Consider the following 24,354-nt stretch of genomic DNA (forward strand, 5'->3'; position numbering starts at 1 on the left):
ATCTGTTTCCAGGAATATGCAATGGAATGTAGATATCTTCTAAATCTGTTTAACATTATTTCTTTGGGTAGTTTAAGTTTTAGCGAATATAATCGAATGCAGCAAACACGATCACAAACTTTATATTTTTCTTGTTAATTTTGGAAAAATATAAAAACTCAACCTGTACAACAAAAAGAAATGTTCCATACACAAAATTATGGTCGGTGGGTAGTTAAACCAATCAACTTGTTTACGCCGTAAAAGCCCTATGCAAATATACGATTGAGGCGATACGATTGGTTGTTAATATATAGTAGCGATAGTATATTTATTATCTTTGTCATATAATTTACTTGTGTATAGTAAGAAATTCTAGTCATAAGTTGAAGGTATATTGAGCGTCTTTGTGTATAAAATCTATTATATAGGATTAAAGATGATAAATTCTCTTTAACGCTCAATTATAGTTCTTTAGGTTTTAATGTAACTAGTGGTTTATAACACAAATGTTTCTTATTTTTTAACCATCTTAAATAACTGTTTTATTAAAATACAGAATGCCGCTGTAAACCAGTTCACTTAGGTAGTCGCTTTTTTTACATCATTTTAACTATGCGCATTAGTACCCAGTTTTACAATCACCAGTGTTTTACCAACTTCAATATTTTATTACAGGTGCTTAACATAAGGTTAACAGGGGCATTATGATGTAGGTTTATGAAACATGTATTTGTATAAAAGAAAAGAAAAAAGCAATAGTTTTAAGTGTAATATTACACACTTAAATGTCTTTTACAAATCTATAAGATTGGCCATGCATGTTTGTAAATTGTGTTATTGTATGTATTATTATATTGTACATGTCATGGACTAGACAATAAACTTTGAAACTCTCTACTGCGTTGACGAAGAACCAACGCGGAACTTACCCGAGGTGTATGCTGGTATTTTGTGTTTGTTTTTCGCAGTATACTGAAAAATGTGTAAAAATGAGCCTCACTTAGTAAACTTGTGAACACGGGGATTATTGCACGTGCGTAATGTGTCGTCCCAAATAAGACTAAGCAGTCCGCAAAGGCTACTGTTACCCAGCCAGAAAAATCCCCGACCACTATGGGGATCGAACCCGGGACCTCCCGGATCCAAATCAGGCAGACACTCTAGCGCATCACTATAAAAGCTAGCTCATATAGCAAGGCAGTATAAGTTCTCCTTATAACGAACCCTACTACAATAATAGGAAAGAAGTGACGCCTTAACTGGATTTTCTTTGAGACGAGACTTTCTTCACATGAAAACTCCGTAAAAGCGGAGAGTGTAGTCACTGATAATTTTGTACGGACTGCACAAGCTAATATGGGACGACACTTTAAGCACAAGCATGACTTCCGGTTTCCCCGGAGCGAAGCACAAGTCTTAAGAGAGTCCTGCATTTCTTAAGTCTCATAAGTCACCATTATCACCAGCGTATTTCCTCGAGCGAATGTAGGCTTTTAAAGAAAGTTGTTACGATCAAATCTGAAACATTTTAACTTCAGACATGGCTAGTGTTTTTTATTAAAATAAAAAAAGGGATCGGAAATAATGTTAAAAGGTCTGTTCAACATTTATGTGAATACTTGTACGAAGCCACTGCTAAAAGTGATGAAATAAAGAATGTGAAGTTATTGGAAGAATATGACATATAAATTGTGTTTTTTTAGACTTTAAACTAAAATGAATTTTACATACATGCATTATGTAACATACCGACAAACTATATAAATCAGACAGAATGAAAAATATATTCCCAGACGTACCAATAGTTGCATACAGACGAGATATGAATATCGGTGACATTTTGGTTCATGGAAAAACAAATAAAGAAATAAACAAACGATCTCAACTAATACCACAATCGTGTAAAACTAATTGTATAGTCTGTAAAATGTTGAAAAGAGGTTTTCATAACAACCCAAAAAGCGAAATTCCAAACGAAGCAATAAAACAGAACTGTAACATTTATAACTTGGTGTACGGTATATTTTGTATTAAATGCCAAAAGATGGTATACGTCGGAGAGACAAGCAGATCATTAAAGGAACGTGCCAAAGAACACGAGGCTGACGTGCGGCTACGAAGAGATAAACCGATCTCAGAACATTTCAATGGTGCTGGCCACAGAGTGCAGGATATGGGTGTATCAGTGTTAACACAAATAAGAGACAGTTCCCATTATTACAGACTTATTAAAGAACTGATATTCATAAAGAAGTTTCAAACAAAATCGCCAAATGGACTTAATACAAAAAATCAACTTGATGTCCTGCTACGGGAAACTATATTGTAAAAAATATATGTGAAAAACATTTTATATTAATTATCAACCTAAATGTATGTAAAAATAATAGTACTTTATGCAATGTATCTTATCCATAATGTGTATATGTTATATAGAATAGCAAGTATATATGATTATTTAATCAAATATCATTATAATATTTTACATAGATATGGATTTAAATAATTAAAGTCATTAAATAAGTTTATCCTATTTAATTAATGATAATAAGTTTAGGTCGATTATAATTACATATGATGATGATTGTTTTATTGTAAAATATCAATTTATTAAATATATAAAGCACACATTTAACATAAGATTAAGACAAAATATGTAAGTGTTTAACGTCATTTCATTTTTGGCGAATTTTTACATTTTTTGGCGCCATTTTAAATAACGCCATTTATGACGTCATCATGTACAACGTCATTTGACGCTTAAAAACATTTTTCTTTGTTATTTAAATTGTGCAGTCAAAAGATGTAAAAATGCAGTTAACATATAATTTCCAATGTTTTGATAAAGGCATTATGCCGAAACGTCAATTAAAGGAGTATAATCAGAGAGTTATAATTATTTAATATCCCTTCGGATAATTCAACTGAGCTAAAATGAATTTATTTGTGAATGCTTAGAATTATTACATATTATGGATAGTTGCATGTGGTTTTTTAATTGTATTGTGTTAAAACGTATACTGGTAAGCACATTTATTAGTAACAATAGTCTATTTACTAACACGAGTCGTGCTTTTACTGTTTGTGTAGGAATATACATAGGCCCCTACACATAACCAATTCTTTATTGCAAACAACCGGTTTGATAGTAGGGATAAAAATAAATCAATATTTCTGTGTCTATTTAATGCAAGTCCGACTTTACATAAAATATTTTATCTTGTACATTGTAAGTGAAAGAATTTTGGGACTATCTGCTCGTTCAATTTATTACAAACATCTGTCTCAAATTCCCGCGGTACAATGTTCAACAGCGTGAAGTACGGAATTGATCACTGACTCCTTTCGGTTGATTATAATTTTTACCGCCTTGTCAAAGCTCTTCAAATTGGAGGATTTAAAAAATATATGGCCAAGTAAAAACAAAGAAAATTATAATTTAAGAACATATTCCTGTTAAATAATGAAGTAGAAATACAGGTAATATATCATTGTATTGTATTTACTTTTCTTTCCTGTAAATGCATGTGCAATCTGTTTGAGAATGGAGCTCTGACGTTTAAAAATAGAAAGATATACTCCAGAAAAGCAAGAATTACGATTTTAAATTTTTAAACAACACAAATACCAAACCACACGTTCTTGACACATATTGTCGTTTAACTATTTAAACAGATGTGCTTGTCAATTGGAATCGGCATGGCATTGACAATTCAAAAGCCCATTCAACAGCGTTATACAAAAACAGCTGCCCTTTGAAAACTGTATTTTAGGAATGTATTGCATGGAGATAAAGATGAACAATTTCGCATATTAATGTGAACAAAGAATACTTAATAACCTGACAAGTACAATAATCATTATACAGATTACTTTAAAGAATGGATATTTAAGTATAACTACATTTAATAAAAAAGCTGCAAAGTTTCACATATGCTGAAAGAAGTATTGTTGCAGTTAACCAGGAAGCAAATTGAACTGTTCATAAGTGGAAAAGCATATTATCAGTGCCTGCCCCCTTACCCAGCTAAGTAATGCACAAAGGCTGTGTTGTTGCATTTTCCATACAGTTTTAATATATATATTTTTTGTAAAAAGTGCATCACATTCAAAAAGTGTGGAAGAAATGGCTTTATCTGGACAAACGGCACCCTAACAATCTGCACCCTGTGTTTTATTGCATTCCCAGACATTCGGCACCCTGTAAATTTCTCGCTCAGGACAATTGGCACCAGATGTATATGTTAACCCCATACAACAAACTTTTTTATCAAACTAATTCAGAACTACATGAAGTCCATTAGGTGTTGACGTGCTTTATCAATCGCCTCCTTTCAAAGATTTTCTTTCGCAGCAAACTCAAATAATATCAAATGCCTTTATTGGTAAAAACATTAAGTATTTCTTCGCCTTAAATCAGGTGCCATTTGTCCGGGTTTACAATTTAATCAGGTGGTGATTGTCTTGGTCAACACAGGCTTCCTGAAAAGTCCAAAAAAGAGCCTGTCAAGCGGACAGGCTGATGGAAAAGTAAGCCTGTCCGGAGAAAAATTCACCTGACCTAACAGCGTGAGTTTATAACTGAAGAATTTAGTAAAGTTTAACTCATATTTATTGCAATGTGCAGCCTGTGTTTAAGTATGGGACAACTATTAGTGAGTAATTGATTTTGGAACATATAACATCAAACCATTATGTGTTCTTATGCAAATGTAACACACTGTAATTTTAAAATATTCGATTCATTCAAAATAATATGTAGTTATGTAGTCAACTTGTACAAAATATACTCTTATATATTCTCCGTACAATATCAATCTTTTACAAAACAATCTGTTTTATATGATCATAAATAAAATGATAATGCGATATTACACTGATATAAACACATTTCCATATTATTTCATGCGTTTCGACGATACATAAAGCAAAATATTGCTTATATATGACGACAACTTCAAATTTGACAATTTTGATCATTTGTATAAGCATTTTTTTAATGTGTATTTTTTTTTACAACCTTTGTAATTGGATAGATGGTAATATGTCGGAACAATGAAATTGGCTTTTCCGAAAAAACAACAACAAAGGGAGAGTACTCTTAAGAACTAGTAACGCATTAGTGTTCTTAATGAAAAAAAGGCTCGAAATTCACGAAAAGAGTGATTCCAATTGGCTACGTAAGCGTTACCGATCGCCAAAATCGCCATTGGCGATTACAATTCCTGGCTGGCGATTAAAAATAAGATTTTCATGAAATTGGCGATTGAAAAAAAAGACCCTATGCTTTACAAATGCCTGTTTTCAGACCGTATAAAACGCCAGAAACATCGCTAAGATTACACAATCATTACCCTTACCGGAAAGGCCCCAGGGGATAATGACGACGGCCTAGGTCGATAATCCACATGGCTAATGTCTTAAGTGGTCATGCTTTACACTGCGACCAGACTTTTCGAGTATTTGGGTTACTTGGAGATTTACGTGATAATCACTGAAGCGTGCCGTGTAATGGCCTATGCTCTAGATGTTACGATTCAACGTCATCGAATCGACCAGTACGGAATTGTCATTTAATCAGATGGGCAGAGTTATGGCATTGACATAGCCACTTCAAACTAATTTCCAAAGAAACAACGATTTTGATTGGCTAAAAAAGTAGATATGAGTAACTTCCCTTTACGGTAGCTATGCGACATGAAAGACCGATTTCGAAAGCGAGTTGCAGATTCTGGGAAAAATGGATGCTGTGAACGAAAATGGAAAGTCAAAGCAACAGAAATTAACACAATTCTTTAGAAAAGAAAGCGGACAGAATAATGTAAGCTCAGGAAATGACCAAATGTTAGGTTCGAAGACGTCTAAGTAGTGCAGACGTGAATGCAGAATCGGAAACATCTACCTGTCAAGTCTCACGGTTTCGCTGTGAGTCTCACGGTTTTTGACATGGAATGACGGTCTCATGCTTACTAAGTAATTTCTCACGCATTTCTTCAAAAACAAAAAAAAATGAAAAAAAGTATTGTTTGGATTTCATAAAATGTTGTATAATTACTACCGAGATGGGAGGGCTGTATAAGTGGTTTCTAACCTAAATACCACATGTACCGAAAACTGTTTTACGGTGGTAATGTATCATTATCCCTACGCCACCGGTGTCTGTGTAAACAAAAAAATCTCCTGCAAAATGTCAGCAAGTGGCTCACCAGCGAAGAAAATTTTTCAAGCAAAAAAAGGGGTAATTTCAGACAAAAATAGTCTTAATTTTGCTCAGGAAATTTTCAGGTGGGGCATGCCCCCGGACCCCCCTAGGTTTGGCGACTAAGTTTTTTTTCCTTAGCGCCAACCTAGAATTGGGTGTAATCGTTCTTTTGGTAAGTATTAGACTTTTCAGTATTTAGTCATAATTTATTTGGCCTGTCACAAGGACCAGCGATATAAGAAACTTCGCAGGACCGTAAATAATTTTGCAGGACAAAACCGGCGGTCAGGCCTTTTCAGGAAGCCTGTCAACAAATGTACGAGATGCTGGTTGTCTGGGAATGCAAAAAAAAGCAAGGGTGCTGATCGTACAATCAGAAATGGCGCCTGACAAGAAATAAACGTTAACAGAGACCCAAACATTACAAATTACACATTATTTTAAGGTAATTAAAAATAGATTCCTTCTATCATTTAATTCTGCTTGACAATTTTTTAAAGGCTCTGGTCCCATTCGGAATTTCCAGGAGAAGTAAACCATTCCTTGCATGCTGTCCACTAATGCATGAAGAGGATTTGAATACTTATTTTAAAAGTGTATTGGTTACCACAACCTTTTAGTCTTTGAGCCTGTCCGATGTGTGCAATGCCATGAATGCTGAGCGTTTGCTTAAATATAAAAAGATATAAAAATAATTAAAGATGAAAATAGATATCAATGATGCACGAAATTGGCATAGCAAATGATGCGTGCATTGTGGATCTCAAGATCTATTATTGGATTTCAGGGCTTTTTTTCCTGACTTTGTAAAGCGGCCCTGGCCCCCTTACTTTGTGAAAAAATGAGTCGCGAACTTTTCAAAATTGTGAAAAAATGAGTTGCAATCTTTTCAAAATTGTGACAAATTGAGTGGTGAACTTTTCAAAATTGTGAAAAATTGAGTCGGGAACTTCTTAAAATTGTGAAAAACCGAGTCGTGAAATTATTAAAATTGTGAAAAACGGCCCATTTTGTAAAAATTCACGGCCATGTTAGGTTTGTAAATTGTCCTTTTCAAAATTGTGAAATGTCCTTCCACGGCCACTCATAAAGAAGGAAAAAAAGCCCTGGATTTTGAAAAGTTCAAAACCCAACTTGTTCAACTGCCAGCATGAATTGTTTTATTGAATGTTGATATGTCTCTACTGCTACATGATAGTTTGAAGCTTTTCACTGTCTGACGTACTTTCACAACTTTCAGTCATTAGTTGTAGGTTCGGGTCCATAGTAACACAATATATGTAATACCATGTGTTAAGTTAAAATTTAAGTGTGTAACTGTTACTGTAAAGAGATGTGAAAACAAACACTGCATGGCTAGAATTATACATGTAGAAACCACAGGAGTTTGAAATTCTATCCACAAAGCTAGTCTAATGGCTAAATAAAAAAAATACCCCTATATAGTAATCCAATTTACATTTAAAAAAAAGAGTTTTATTTTTATCTAAAACGTATGCTCCATCGTAGAATGACATACACTTTTCATGAATATATACTAATTATATGACGTCCGTCGTTAATTTTATAGTTATTTGTCCTTTTCGCTGAGCATCGTTATTTCTTTTTATTGTCCGCCATCTTGGATCACGTTTTTGTGCAACGAACGTAAACTCGTACATGTATCAGGGGTGTCAATTTTCCGGATTATTCCGGAAATCCGGATTTGAGCCGTCCAGGGTTGATTTTGAGGTGAATGTAAATCCGATGAGTTTGTTTAAGGGGGGTGGGGGTAGGGACAAAATTCTTTTAGTGCGGGATCATTTCAGGACGAATATTGTTATAGCATCGTCGGCATTCCGGACATTTGCACTTGGTACCGATTTTATTTATTTCTGATTGGTAAGCGGCTGGCACTGACATGATGAGCAGTAACTGACAAAGTAAAGCACTGCAATATCATATTTTAAAACAATATGTTAATCAAATTATATATTGACTGCGTATTTGCTAGGTTACTGGTTTACATTTTCTGCAGTCAAACGATATGTATATTTTATTTCATTTGCAAATGATGTATCGGGACATGTTTTCGGACAGTCGTTTTCGGATACGGTATGGTTTGTCGATTAAAATTTAATTTTGAAGTTCTTAATATCATTTGTTTAGAATACAAATACACATGTGGTGTTACGTATGGTTTGGTTTATAATATTTCGCATTGTTCTCACCAGAAATTGCACCTAGAAAGACTATAAAAAAAGAACAATAAGCTAGATTGGTCAGGGGCGATACAAAATTAATGGACAGGGATATAAATAAGCGCACGAATATATATTTCAGTCAGCTCTTTTATGGTCGGCGAAAAAAAAACGTTTTCAGAAATCGAAATAAATTTTTTTGGGTCAGGGGGTAAAAAGTGGGTCAAACAAACTTAATTTTAATTTAGGCCTTAATATTTTACACAAATCTTTGCTGCACTTAACTGTTGATTTCAGAGTTGATCTCCAAGCAAAACAACACTGTCCAGGGAGATAACTGTTGAGGCGCCAGCATCAAGGGAGCTAATTCATTGCCAAAGTGAGGTAACTGTAGAGGGACCATCATCAAGGGAGATAACTTAGCGTTGCCATGGCGTCGTCCATGGATGTGATCAAGGACATACCTGGCTACAAGGTCATACTGAAGGCAGTACTGAAGACACAGATACAGCAGCTGGTGGGTTACACTTCACTATTAGTCAAGATGTTGTTTGTAAATGAGTCGTGCTCTAGGAAAACAGGGCTTAATGCATGTGCTTTAATTGTTGTCCCAGATTAGGCTGTGCTGTTTGCACAGGCTAATCAAGGACAGCACTTTTTGCTTTCATAAATTTTTCTTTTTAATGACTCTTCTAAACGCAAATCCAGTCTAGGCGGAGAGGGTTGTCTCTGATTAGCTTGAAAGAACTGCACAGGCTAATCTGATCTGGGGTAATACTTAATGCATTAAGCCCGATTTTTCCAGAATGAGTATCAAATGTCAGGGCTTTTCATCAGAAAATTGGGAAGAGGCCCTAGCCTTTCAAATTGGGAATTTCATGCGCGATAACTGCTCATTTTGGGAAGACTGTGTTTTTAAAAGTTTTTGAAACAGGGTCTTTTTCATTGTGCAAAAGTATTAAAAGACACATTGTGGTGCATTCTTAATCATATTAGAGCTCATTGCTTTCAATTTGGGAGATGCCCAATATGTCTAAGTAAAATAAAAATATATAATATTTGTTTTTGTTTTTTTTGGAAATTCCTCTATCAATTTTGGGAAAAAATGACCTTATTATGCCCCCCTTCGAAGAAGAGGGGGTATATTGCTTTGCACATGTCGGTCGGTCTGTCGGTCCGTCCACCAGGTGGTTTCCGGATGATATATCAAGAACGCTTGGACCTAGGATCATGAAACTTCATAGGTACATTGATCATGACTCGCAGATAACCCCTATTGATTTTGAGGTCACTAGGTCAAAGGTCAAGGTCACAGTGACCCGAAATAGTAAAATGGTTTCCGGATGATAACTCAAGAACCCTTAGGCCTAGGATCATGAAACTTGAACGGTAGATTGATCATGACTCGCAGATGACCCCTATCGATTTTCAGGTCACTAGGTCAAAGGTCAAGGTCACAGTGACCCGAAATAGTAAAATGGTTTCCGGATAACTCAAGAACGCTTAGGCCTAGGATCATGAAACTTGATAGGTAGATTGATCATGACTCGCAGATGACCGCTATTGATTTTCAGGTCACTAGGTCAAAGGTCAAGGTCACGGTGACCCGAAATAGTAAAATGGTTTCCAGATGATAACTCAAGAACTCTTATGCCTAGGATCATGAAACTTCGTAGGTAGATTGATATTGACTGGCGGATGACCCCTATTGATTTTCAGGTCAAAGGTCAAGGTCATAGTGACTCGAAATAGTAAAATGGTTTTCTGCATGATACCTCAAGAATGCTTACGCCTAGGATCATGAAACTTCATAGGTACATTGATCATGACTGGCAGATGACCCCTATTAATTTTCAGGTCACAAGGTCAAAGGTCAAGGTAACAGTGACAAAAAACGTATTCACACAATGGCTGCCACTATTACTGACAGCCCATATGGGGGGCATGCATGTTTTACAAACAGCCCTTGTTTTAAATTATATTGAAATGTATGACCTTGTTTACACTCTAGAGGTCACATTTATTTTCCGATCATCATGTAACTTGGTCAGAAGATTTGTCCCAATGATATCTTGGATGAGTTTGAAAATGGTTTTTGTTGCTTTAAAAACATGGCCACCAGGGGCGGGGCATTTTTCCTTATATGGCTCTATAATTATGGCTTTAGTAAAACCTTGTTAACACTCTAGAAGCCACATTTATTGTCCAATCTTCATGAAATTTGGTCAGAAGATTGGTCTCAATTATATCTTGGATGAGTTCGAAAATAATTATGTTTGCTTGAAAAACATGGCTTCCAAGGGGCGGAGCATTTTTCGTTATATGGCTATTGTAAAATCTTGTTAACGCTCTAGAGGCCACATTTACTGTCCGATTTTCATGAAACTTGGTCAGAAGATTCATCCTGATAATTTCTTGAAAGTTTTTAAAAATGATGCCGGTTGGTTGAAAAACATGGCTGCCAGGGGGCGGGGCATTTTTCCTTATATGGCTATAGTAAAATCTTGTTAACACTCTAGAAGCCACATTTATTGTCCAATCTTCATGAAATTTGGTCAGAAGATTGGTCTCAATTATATCTTGGATGAGGTCGAAAATAATTATGTTTGCTTGAAAAACATGGCTTCCAAGGGGCGGAGCATTTTTCGTTATATGGCTATTGTAAAATCTTGTTAACACTCTAGAGGCCACATTTACTGTCCGATTTTCATGAAACTTGGTCAGAAGATTCATCCTGATAATTTCTTGAAAGTTTTCAAAAATGATGCCGGTTGGTTGAAAAACATGGCTGCCAGGGGGCGGGGCATTTTTCCTTATATGGCTATAGTAAAATCTTGTTAACACTCTAGAGATTTACTTTTTGATCAAAATGAAACTTGGTCAGAAGATTTATCCCAACACTGTGAAACCATTTATTTTCGTCAGCACGAAATTTCGTCCTTTTTAAAAAAATGACTATTTCGTCAGCACTTAAATTCGTTCATTTCTGGTTTTGAAAAAAAAAGCGTCTGATTTGTTTGTAATGTTTGTAATACATGTAATACGCGGTTGCGAAAAAAATCGTGCTGGGGAAAAAGGGTTGACACTTGGTAGTCACTTGCAGGAGGTGGGCCTTGTTTGGCATATGCCAATTAACTAGTCTGTTATTTCAGGTGATAGTAACTGTCCCTTATTATTTTATGTCATTGACACGTTCTTTGTTATGATTAGCGGATAAGTGGGACTGAATAACTGTTAACGAGTGTTTTAAACAACAAAGCCAATTGCCAATTAGTCTTTTTTCATTACAATCACGGACAACCAAACACAAATCAATATGTTCTTTATTAATTTGTAATAAAAGCACAGAATATATTTCAGTCAGGTGTTGATCACACATCGTCATATTTTAATTGCGTTTAATAGTATTGTCTTTAATCCGAATTCGCCGCAGGTTGGCTGTACAGTACAGGCAACGTGTACTTTGACAAAAACGCGTGTCCGCGGTGTTCAATTTTCCCGATGGGTGACATTTCGCGGGGGGCGGACACGCTACTGACCGCGGTGTTCGGCGAACACCGGAAATCGCCGCGATTGCACGCTATCATTAACTGGAACACCCGTGATCACCGCAATGCCGCGCGGCCATTGATACATGTAATACCTGTCTGCGATGGTCATTCAAGAGTTTTAAATTTACATGTACATGTACAATGTACAAATGAACATAATAAACTACATATATGTGCAAATTTATGCGTACTTAAAGTGATATTATGGGCAACTAACAGTATTTGCAATATACAATGTAGGTGTGTATCGTAACCGTTGTTTATTTTTTGTGTTTTCGCTCGATATACACTTGTATTTGTTAATGCAGCATCAACATAATTAAACAGTATCCCGAAAAGAAAAATAATCCATTTGAATATCAACCGTACTTTCGTTTTGACAACTTACGACAGAAATGAATCGATGTACGATGCGAGTCTAAATGTAGTTTTCTAGCAGATTCTTTCATACGACACAATGACACAATTTGGTTTTACGGATCATTTCAGCTAAGAGGGATGGGTGAGTCATGTAACATATCGAAAATATTATATATTTTTTATAAACAACCGGTAACAAGATGAGTTGTAGATAATTTCAGATACCACATTCATTATAACTTATTGTTTTCACCCGTTTCTTTTCAGCTTAATTCAACAGTATCAAAATGCCCATCACTTTAAATTCGGACAGCACGTAAAGTCGGAAACGTAAATAAAGCGCTTAGATCATCAAGTCTATTAACTGGTATGGTGTTAAGCAATTCAATCGCCGTTTTTTAACAACACATATCGAGTTATAAAGAAAGTGAGTATTAAATAATTTATTTATTTGCGTCTGCCTGTACTGTCTGAAATAACGTACTGCATCAGTATGCTACGAAATTTAGAAATTGTCAACTGTCGATTGCAACGACTGCAATCGTAAACTGTTGGTTTTTTCTATTCATATTATACACATGTATTTTAACAGATTATATTTTGTGTCTTTCAGGTTTCTTCCATTTCAGCACTGGACTCGTTTGTTGAAATAACGTTCTTTAAGATCTTTGAAAGAAGTTCAAAATTAGTAAATATATCGCACAAATTAGCGCCCCGAGTCGATTGTGACGTACATATTTTCCTACAATAACCGAAGCATTCGTCTTTGCATTAGGATAGGAGTTAGTGTTTGTGTGTCGTATGAATAGATATCGTTGCAGGAATTCAAATAAACCGTTAAACTAAGTTTAGATTCACATCGTACATGTATGGTTTACATGCTAGCGAATTTGGCTGTACAGCCGTTTTAAAATTCAGAATTAAATATCTGGCTTATTTCGCATTTTTCGACACGTTCTTCTTAACTTTTATTTTAATTTATATTTAAATATATATATAATAAGTTTATTACACATTTTATATAAATTCATAAATATTTGACAACAACGTATATACCCGCTTTAAATAAAAGGGATCAATAATTTACGTTTATATTTAATTATTTTATTTTTAGCGAACACGATGAACACCGCGGTAGATATAATGGGTCCGCGGTGATTCGCGGTGTCCACCTTATTGAAAACGGCCCCCGCGAATATTTGATCTGAACACCCATCGCGGGGGTCGTTTGGTAAGCGAACACCGTAAAATGAACACCGCGACGAGTGGCGTTTGTCAAAGTACACGTTGCCTGTACTGTATAATCTGCAACACCCCTGAAAAACACAATACACACAATGGGTAATAAAGTTGATAACAATTAGCGCTAATCAACACTATCATACCTAAACGAAGTCGACGCATTCGATACAGCCTTATTGCATTCGCGTTTTACAGGAAATGTCAGTTGTCAGTACACTGTATAATGTACACCCCTTTGTGTCAAAACTGGATTTAACTTGAGTGTGAATAGTTGACTGTTTCATGTTCTTTGTATCAATACCATCCGGGTATCTGTACTATAAGTATACCAGTCTACAAACAAGGTGCGCGCTTCAGCATATGGGTATTTGGACGTTCAAAAAATTGACCTACGGTTTAGCTTTCACACCGTCAAACGCATTTAGCAATATAACTCGTTTTTTTTTCACTATTTCTTTACTTGCAAAAAATACTTGTGGCTTATAACTTACCTGCAATCTTTTTTTCTAGCATTTTGCGAGTGTGCGAGTGTTAATTTTGAGCCCTGTGTATATGCGTGGATTACGCTGGATTTAAATGCCTCATGCCTACGGTAATTCAGTCTTATTTGTTTCAAATATGGGACATGACTGTTCGTTAGGATCTTGAATTCGTCCATCAGTCGAAGGACGAAAAATTCGAAAATTAATGTCTGACGAATAATAATGGTTTCACAGTAATATGTATATCTTGTTATCTTAGGTGAGCGACTTTGTGCCTTTCTGGCCCTCTTGTTAATAGGTTCTCATTCGAATATTCTGCAGGTGGAGCAGCTGGCTGAGCACACAGATGAGGAGTCGGTCATTCTCACGGCCAGCGTGGCAGACGGCACTCTCAGCCATCTTGGATCCGAGTCAGGAAAGTCGTACCTCGATGATCATGAGGATGTCAAGTCCTCATTCCTCGGATTTTGTCTCAAAAGTAAGTATTGGAATATACAAGAGACACATGGCCATATAGTATGGAAGTGACCCGGGAATTTTAATAAATTTCCACAGCAGGTAGATATTTAATTCTCAGTTATTGGCAACTTTTTGCTACTTCACGTCGGGTATGCGGATACTTTGATAACAGATGGCAGTTCGATACCAGATAACAACGAAGCCACGCGAGAGAGTTGAGTTTTTCAGCTTTTTTGCATTTATGTTCTGTTCATTTGATTTTCAGACGCATAACATTGTTTGGTCCATTATAAATGGTATAGTACTTCGTATTTCAGAGCAAAAAAGTCGTGAAAAAAACAAAGGATTATAAAATATAGAGATAACATTTCATTGATAATCATCATGAATTCGATGACCAGTACGTATTTCAACAAAATAAAAATACTTGGAAATAAATCAAGAACATGCCAACTAATCGAAATAAAAGATCGATATGTCCATTAATGTTACAACATGTTAAATTTTAGTTGAATAACGTATTTAAGGAAATTCAAATGTTTTAAGAGTCTGATGCCAAATTTTCATGGACACTTCTTTTACCGATCATCTCAAAGACAATGGCACTTCGATTCCAGATAACTTGACACTTTTTGCCAGATATAACACACTCTATTTAGTGAATCAGAAATGCAGAATTCGCTGTGGAATACTGCTGTAGTAAGCAGGCAATACATGAAAAATGTATGTTCTGACGTAAATTAAAAACGAATTACCGAAACATGTTCTTATCCCGTTGGAATATGATAATAAAAGGGAAAGGGAAGTGTATAGGGAAGTGCTTCCTATAAGTAGAGCTCAATATGAAGGGAGTTTTCCAATCTCTTAAAAATTTTGTGGCTACGCATTAGTATCGTCTTCATGATGTGATTCTAATGAGAACCAATTACAAAGGATTTTGTAAGAAAGGTGTATTGGCTGCTTTAAGACCCCTTGCTCACCTTATCTTAAGTCCTGCTATAAGTTCAATTGAACACAGTCGTGTTGATCCACATGATCCGTTGTATTTTCAATCCTCTTAATCTCAATTTATCACTTAAAAACAAGTTTATTATTTAGACAATTATTTTCGGTTGTCTCTTGAAATATATTTCTTCAGAAATAAGCATTTGAATCTTATTTAAAATTTGCACTTACAATATTGATTATATAAATTAATAGAAATAAGATTTTTGAAAACGAACAATGCCATTGGTTATATTGTACATGTGCAGGGCTTTTTTTCCTTCTTTGGGACCCGCCGAAAAACAGCCCTTTCCCCTCGGATTTTTTTTTCCCCTCTGCAGGTAAATTTTCCCCCAGACTTCTTTTTTTTTTTAAAACTTTAAATACAAAAGTTAACCTGATCCAGTGTAGAAAATATAACATATTGGATAATTAAATTATCTGTTGCCTTAAATTTGTTTAAAAAACAGCAAAATATGTTAAATTTGATTATTTAAGACTTTCCTTATTTTCCCCAAAATCTGGCGTTTCGCGTGATTTTTTCCCCCAAAATCCGGCATTTCGCGCGATTTTTTTCACCCCTCAAAAAAGGCCAGGCCCTTTCCCCAAAATCAGATAAAAAACCCTGATGTGTATGAAATTAGGTTATGCATAGGTTCCAAATGTGACGGGTATGACAACTCAAAATGTTTGGTAAGAAAAGCCATGATATGCATAAATGCATTTCAGATAGAAGATAAAACTTGGTTATCAGAGTGCCCAATTCTTTGAAAGTCTCAATCAAAGTATCCGAACTTCATGAATACCACCTATTAAAAACTGCTTTATCTTCGTTTATATTTCATTGAATACTATCAAAATTTCAGTATTTGAAGCACATTGATTACTCTACATGCTGGAATATCAAAGCACTTCTTGCAATATTTCTAAGTAGTTTTATTTTGTTGAAATGTTTACTGTTCATCCAGTTTATGCTGTTTTCCGACCGAATTTTCTTTTTTTGTGGGAAAAATCTACCATTCTTCTGTGATGTTTTTCTTTGCAATAGAAAAGGATACATGATTTATAAACTGGACCATGTGCATTGTCTAAAAAACTAATCTTTATGATATAACTTTATAAAAAAACGGATGAACTTATCTCTCGCATGTGGCTTTTGTTGTTATCTGGTATCGAAGTGCCATCTGTATCAAAGTATTAGCATACCCAGCGTACTTGCTTGTCTCTTTTCTGCTCAGAAATTAGGTGAAAATGTATGTATGCAAACTAGCATAAAACAAGAACAGCCTGGCAGTTACTGGCATGTTGATAAGGTTTTATGCTGTTTGATACTCATCAGTACATGTATCTTAAGATTGTAAATAAATGCTCTAAAACTATCTATGTGGTAAGGTATTTAATTTTATTGGATTTTCTTAAGGACTACAAACGAGTCAAAATGCGGTATATAGGGTTAAATTCCACTATAACAAGAGAGATCTCATGCGTGTGCATGAAGTGTCGTCCCAGATAAGCAGTCCGCACAGGCTAATTAGGGAAGACACTTTCTGTTTGACAGACTTTTTCGTTTAATTAAAGCAATTGAAATTTCAGTTAAAACAGAATGTTTTGCCTCGTAATTATCCTGTGTGGAAAGGGTATATAAAATGCCTGCTTGTGTTTGTGCTATAGGACACCATTGTAACATGTCCAAATGCATGTGCATAAAATGTCGTCTCAGATTAGCCTGGGCAGTTCGCACAGTCTAATCAACAACGACACAGTCTAATCAACAACGACACAGTCTAATCAACAACGACACAGTCTAATCAACAACAACTTTTCACTTGTATGGAATTTCTTGTTTGAAGCAAGGAAATACAGTGAATGCAGAAAGTCTCATCCCTAATAAGGCTGTGAGGAAAGGTATTAAAAACCAGCTTGTTTGTGGTGAAACTTCAACCGTTGAAGCCTTTAAAACATGAAGCTATTAAGAATATGCTTAAATTATTTTTTTATTTTCTGAAAGACTACAAATAGGTCAAACTGCGTTACTAAGCGGTAAAAGTGTTTAATACTGCTTATGTTTGTGCTGCAGGACACCATAGAAGGAAACAGCTCGAGAAAGAGCAGGAACAAGAGAGAGAGCGCGAGAAACTGCAGGCCCAGATAGCACAGGCTCAGGCTCAGGCCCAAATGCAGGCCCAGATGCAGGCCAGTATGAGGCCCGGGCCTCGCAGGGGAGCCCATGGGCCTTACTTTCCTGGGCCCCGTCAGGCTACGCCCAGACATCAGCCCTACCCCCTGTCCCGACCCCGGGGCTCTTCTGGAGATTTCAACACGTCCAACTCGCAAGATCAGACCATGCCTGGACAAAGTATGCCTGGAGTGTCACCATTCAGACATAATAAAGTGAAACAAGAAACAGCGGAAGGACAATCAGGGGGAGAGAATCCTGCCAGTGACAATGAGCAGTCTAACTCAAGTGGTTCAAACTTGCTGAACGAGGGTGTTGTGAGTGTTGGTGATAACTTAAACATGAGTGGGGTCAGTGTGAAAACTGAGGCAGGGGATAGTGAGGACTTGGAGATTACGGGGGTCGAGCTAGGAATGGGGTCACAGTCCCAGGAGGGATGGGACCCTAGTGTTTCCATGGCAACAGGGATGAACTTTGACCCTGGTAGTGCGACGGAGGGCGGTGGCGAGATGGCTAGCCAGTCCGGATACAGTAAGTGATCAGTTTGTTTTGTCACCAATCTTATGACTGTCTTCAACGTTTGCATGAACTGTGGACACCTGCAAAGGTGAATATGTATCAATTTACTGTAACATTATAATTGTTTCTGGAACATTCATTTTTGTTGTAGTGTTTTTCCCAGGCCATTTTAGCGTGGTGGAAAGCCACGCCGCCCTCCCGGATCGCCACTCTGTCCTTTTCAAAGGCAAATTTCGCCACGCGCCCTTCTTTTCAAAGGCAAATTTCGCCACGCGCCCTTATCAATAACATCTTTATTGCCTTCGATCTAACTTGGTCCGCAAAATCAGCTTCCTTGATTGTCTGTGACTGTGCTTGATTTACTCGAGAGACGTCAACGTCTAATCGACTATATTAATTGAGCAGATTTAATCAATCTTACAGTGCTGGATTTATATGTAGATCTTACTGACTGCTCCAAAGATGTGAATTAGTCATGCGTGAATAACCCCATGTCAGTATCAATCGATAATGCCCAGCGATTTTCCTTGTCCAATTGGGAAAAGTACCCGTACTGGTCCAATTGGGAAAAATCGAGTCGTGAAAACCTCAAAATTGGGAAAAATCGAGTCGTGAAAACCTCAAATTGGGAAATTGGTGTATTTGATTTTTTGCTCCCAAATACTTTAAAATTGATAATAACCAAGTGTTTTCAAGTTTTCAATATTATATAAACCTAGGTTCAAGCTATAGAGCTGCAAAGGGAAACTAAGAAAATGTTGCTTAAAAAAAAAAAAAAAAAAAAAAAAAAATTTTTTTTTTTTTTTTTTTTACCTTTAATTTGGAATTTAAGGACAGCAATTGGGAAATTTGTATTTTTTTCGTAATTGGGAAAGTGCCGTTTACCGGTACTTTATAAAGAAGGAGGAAAATCGCTGATAATGCCAGAGGCTATGTTATACCAAGCGCACTTTTCGGTTGGCAATGTGTACTCCTCCACAATAAAATCGTTACTTCGGAGACTTTTGATGAAAACAAATCGATGTTATTCTCGTGGCAATTGTGCATTGCATGCATTATTCAGTTATATCAAAACATATATTTTTACGCATAATTACATTTAAAAACACAAACAAATTTATTCTTTATCATTTTCGTCTTTAAGATAGTAAGATCTAATTATTGAAATAATTACTGAGACGTATACTAATTTAACAAAATGCGAATCGCGTATACGATTTAACGTTGCTATGCGCACCTGTCGCTTACATCATTTGACATTTTAACAACATGGCGGACTATACAGAATTAAATTGTGACTCGACAAAAATGGCAAATAACGTCGTCAACGATCGAATTAACGATTGAGGTTGAACATTTAGAAGGAATAAATGAAATGTCTGTGATAATCAACGATGCATAAAAATGTTTTAGATAGCAACAACATTATTTATTTATTTGTAATCTACTCGGTGGATGTATGTCACGGAAACGAGTGTTTGCATATTGTTAGCGATCAATTTACTCGCAATGTTATTTTAAACATCTGGCAAGATTATTGTTAGAAAATGGGATAATACAAAAATGGTTTCATTTACATGTTAGTGGATCTGGGTATAATCAGATTCATATGCATATATTGCTTTATTATGTTTGTCGTGCTGTACAGTTTATTGAAACAGCATGGAACTTAAATGTACATTGCAAGGTAAATATATTAACATAAATAATAGTAAGTTAAATACATCAATTTCCATTAAATGTGCTTGTTTATATGTTATTTTTTCCACAACTGCTTCTGATGCGATTACATGTTTCCCCGTAATTCAGGTATTCAGGGAACGTTTTTGCCCTTTTTTGCCTAAACTGCGCGCTATAATGCCCTTTTTGAAAGTAATGCACCATGCCCCTTTGCCCTCCTGGGAAAAACACTATGTTGATAATGTGGGTTGACTGATACTTCGAATTTAACACAAACTCATTTGAAAATGACAAATCCAAAATCTCATAAGTCCATTGGTAGCCAGTTAACATAAATTAGTAACAGGGCTTTCCTTTGACCCGAGCTCCCGGGTTTTGACGCTTGAAAATTACAGAAGACCCCTTTTTGACTCTTGAGAAAATTACGTCATGCGTCACATTTGACCCGGGGGAATATACCGACTTGCGTCAACGAGATCAAAAGTTGTTAAGACTAAGCGATAATTGGCTCGGGGCGGAGTATCTCATTTAGTACACGCTAATCGTTAACGCCCGTTTCCAATCATCGAAGCACAAGTCCACCCAGTAGGCGGAGTTTGGTTAATTAAGAAATCTAGTATTGACCAATTAAAACACTGCTGGTTCGATGACGCGTGTATTAACTTTCCATTATTTATCATAGCGTTTGTTATCAGCTGTTTGCGGAAAAGACGTGTATTAAACCCACCTAGTTGCAATAATCCAACTCCCAGCTATTGACCCTCTGAGCTGTACGTATGTACTCATAAAAGCTCAGAGCATTTAAGAAGAACTATAAACCCACCAAACAGAATGGACTCATCCGCGTCAGTTTTAATAATATTCAATATAAAATAATAACATCCATATCCACATTACACCGTAAAGCATATTTTGAGATATTTCCAGAGTATGGCAGAATGTATTTCCAAAGCTGAATGCACCCATCACTGTTTCGCTTCATGATTGCTCAGTTCAAAGACGCGCGAAAGTTATGCTGGCATATGCACTGTCTACAACGTCAAATTACACGCTTTGCATCAAAGTTGCTAAAAATAACTATAGAACCGATACAACTGGCCTTGTGGCAAAGTGACAATTTTTGCATGAGCTAATTGATTACAAAATACATGTAGGCGTAATAATTGACCGTTTGATAAGGCATAGAAAACGGCGTGTTAGTCGCACATCTTCCGTGAAGATGGCACATGAAATAATTAAAGGGCGTCGGAATTTTCGATGGGATTAAATACGGAGGCACCTTTATCGGCGAGTAGAAATAATTTCCGTTTATAGTTTACCGATTTATATAGGCTATTGTGTTTAGGTACCACCCGTATGTTGTTTTTTTTGTGATAGCCAGCGGAAATGTGTTTTTTTCACATTTTGTATTTCATTCTTAATTTAATAGCCACGCGAAACGGTCAAACAAAGTTATTGGATAAAGTGTAATTGTGCAAAGTGTAATTGTGCTAGTGCATTCGGAAAATTTCACAGAGAAACCTTTTCGAATTCGGAATCGGTAGTAACTCTGAAAGTGTGTGTAAGACGCCAACGACAAAGCGTACTTTAGATCTAAATGACTGTGCTCCAAACACCCCCAAACGTGCGAAAGAAGAACATATGACATATTACTCTGCTGTATACATGAAGTTAATGTTGTATTAGAATACATGTTTTGTATTTATTAATCATTGAAATATTGTGTTTAAATGCATAGTGTTGTAGTGACAGTAAAATGTAAGAAATAAATGTTAACATACATGTATCTTTTTATTTGTTGCTTTTTATATATTATATCTCAGTAATTTGCTTAAATTGCAAAAAATCATTGACTCTCATGCGTTATTATTAGGACTCTCAGAAGTTTGATTTTGACTCTTGAAAATATGGTCCCAAGAGTCCTTGACTCTTGAGATTTGAGGTCTAAGGAAAGCCCTGAGTAAGTCATAATGTGGCTGTTTAAATGTAATTATTACACAGTGTTTTTTTTCATTCAAAATCTGGTCTGGTAATAGTACCGATTCCCAATGGAAAAAAGTATATATTTTTCCTAAATGGGCGCTAAAACTTCCCAATGGAAGGTTTCCAAAAAAATTAATTTTATTTTAATATTTCTTCAGATCTGACAATATTTTGTTCATCTCCCATCCATATAAGTTCAAGCTTAGTGAATATAATACTGAAAACACTTGTATCCTTAATGCAGGCTTTTTCCGCTCCATTTTGGGAAAATGCCACACTGGAAATTTGGGAATTTCGCGTCGTGAAAGCCCCCATTTTGGGAAAAAAAATTAATCGCAAAATTGGCTCAATTGGGAAAAATTATCGCATGTAAATAGTGTTTCTTATATTCAAAGAAGCCGTTAACTGGTAAAAAACGACTATTTTGATAACTTATTATTAAAATTTTACAAAATATTATGAACATAAGTGCAGGTTTTTTAATCTGAATTTGGGGAAAAGGCCTGGCCTTTTTTTAGGTGAAAAAATTGCGCTAAGCGCCGGATTTTGAGGAAAATAAGGAAAGTCTTAAATAATCATTAACATATTTTAAAGTTTTAAAAAAAAAATCAAGGCAGCAGATAATTTAATTATGCAATATTTATATTTTCTACACCAGATGAGGTAAACTTATATATTTTAAGGTTTAAAAAAAAAAAAAAAAAATTTTTTTTTTTGGAATTGGGATTTTTTTTTTTTTTCAATTGGGAAAAAAACAACCAGATTTGCATTGGGAATGGGGCTGAATTTCGGACCCGTGGCATAGGGGGGAAAAAGCCTGTAATGAAGCATTTTTTAGCAAAACAACACCAATTTCCCAATTTTAAACAAAACGCCGCAAATTTTCCCAATCCAAAGGGACCCGGCCCCATTCCGAAAACAGTGGAAAAAAACACTGTTAAAATGTACTATGATTTTGTTACAAGACATTCTACATGTTTGTGTTAAGCATCAAGTATTGTGTGATTATTCAAATAACCTAATAGAAGTTTACTGAGCAATTTCAAAACTTGCTTGTACTTAATAAAAAAGAACACTCCACATCATTACTTTAGGCTTTTTTAGGGCATTTTGTTGAAGAAAATGGTCATTGAAATGTTGAAGACAGTCTTGTTAAAGAAGTGTGCCGAAGCTCCCTCCGCCTTATTTTGAAAACCTAAGACATCGTATTGAAGTATGACATTGGTAAATGTATAAAACTTAAAGAAGTAAAATATATATGGGTCATGCCCTGTGAAAAGGAGGTTTAATGCTTGTGGGTAAAGTGTAGTCCCAGATTAGCCTGTGCAGTCCGCACAGGCTAATCAGGGACGACACGTCCGCTTTTATGGATATTTTCCGCTTTTATGTTTTTTTTCTATCAAAGAAAATCTTTCTAGCAATAACTAAGTTTACGTGGAAAGTGTTGTCCCTGATTAGCCTGTGCAGACTGCACAGGCTAATCTGGGACGACTCTTAACGCACATGCATTAAACCCCCTTTTCACAGAGCACGGCCCATATGATATATTTATTAGGCATATCAAATAGAAGCGGAAGATGCTGGTTACATGTCTCAGGTGTATCATGCGGTCCTATCTAGACTGGTTTCCCTTAAATATAGCTAGGCACGCTCCTTTGACCCTGTGTGTTGTTATTATTTTGTTGTGTAGCAAAATTAGGGCTTTCAACTGATCAAAAAGGGGGCAATGAAACAAAAAACAATGCTGTCATCAAAATGGTGATGAAGTGGTTCTATGTGTTGAAGCCTTGATGTTTACTGCACAAGGTTTTAATAACAACTCGCATGAAAATTATTTGATTGTTTTGTCTTTTTCCTATTGGGGGCATTTTCTAGATGTTGTTATAAGTGAGTGTTATGCTGATTATGATTTTATGCCAATATGCTGACCACTGACCTCTATAGAATGCCCCTTTTTTATTTATTGTGTTCTGTGAACTCATTTGTGTGTGTGTAAATGACAGTTGAGTACTTATGTTTTAAATGTCATTTACCTATGATCATAAGGTTAAACATATAGTAAATGTTTAAATAGTTATACACTGAATTTGTATACTTTTAAACGTATTTCTTTATGTTTCCTCATCTATAAGCCTATGAACATATAATATCTAGGATAGAATATTCTTTCCCTCCATAATCCATGAGAAAAACTGTTAAAAGGTTTATTATCCCCACATTTTTCGGAGAGAAAGTGGGGATATTGTGGTGATGTGCGTCTGTCCGTCCGTCCTGGCCACTATCTCCTACACTATTAGCACTAGAACCTTGAAACTTACATGCATGGTAGCTATGAGCATATGTGCGACGGTGACAGTGACGGAATTTTGATCTGACCCCTGGGTCAAAAGTTATAAATGGGGGTTGGGGCGGGACCGGGTCAGAGATTTTCACTCAGTTTTATGTCCCCCACTATAGTAGTGGGGGACATATTGTTTTTGCCCTGTCTGTTGGTTGGTCTGTTGGTTGGTTGGTTGGTTTGCGCCAACTTTAACATTTGCAATAACTTTTGCAA

General features: G+C 35.9%; 1 protein-coding gene across 27 annotated transcripts in view; it reads left to right on the forward strand.

Annotated features, from left to right (window-relative positions):
- The first annotated feature begins 3,305 nt into the window (after positions 1–3,305).
- Positions 3,306–24,354, forward strand: part of LOC127858384 (zinc finger E-box-binding homeobox protein zag-1-like) — a 98,604-nt gene continuing 77,555 nt past the window's right edge. For all 27 annotated transcript variants that reach the window (XR_008038875.1, XR_008038873.1, XR_008038869.1 and 24 more), the window contains exons 1-4: positions 3,306–3,462; positions 8,662–8,881; positions 14,321–14,477; positions 17,520–18,149. Coding sequence is in view for 19 of the 27 variants with exons in the window: in XM_052395492.1 (XP_052251452.1) it covers positions 8,795–8,881; positions 14,321–14,477; positions 17,520–18,149 (874 nt within the window). In the remaining 8 variants the exon portion in view is untranslated. The remainder of the gene's footprint in view (positions 3,463–8,661; positions 8,882–14,320; positions 14,478–17,519; positions 18,150–24,354) is intronic.

Source organism: Dreissena polymorpha, chromosome 14 (genome assembly GCF_020536995.1).
Source record: "Dreissena polymorpha isolate Duluth1 chromosome 14, UMN_Dpol_1.0, whole genome shotgun sequence".
Taxonomy (NCBI): Eukaryota; Metazoa; Mollusca; class Bivalvia; order Myida; family Dreissenidae; genus Dreissena; species Dreissena polymorpha.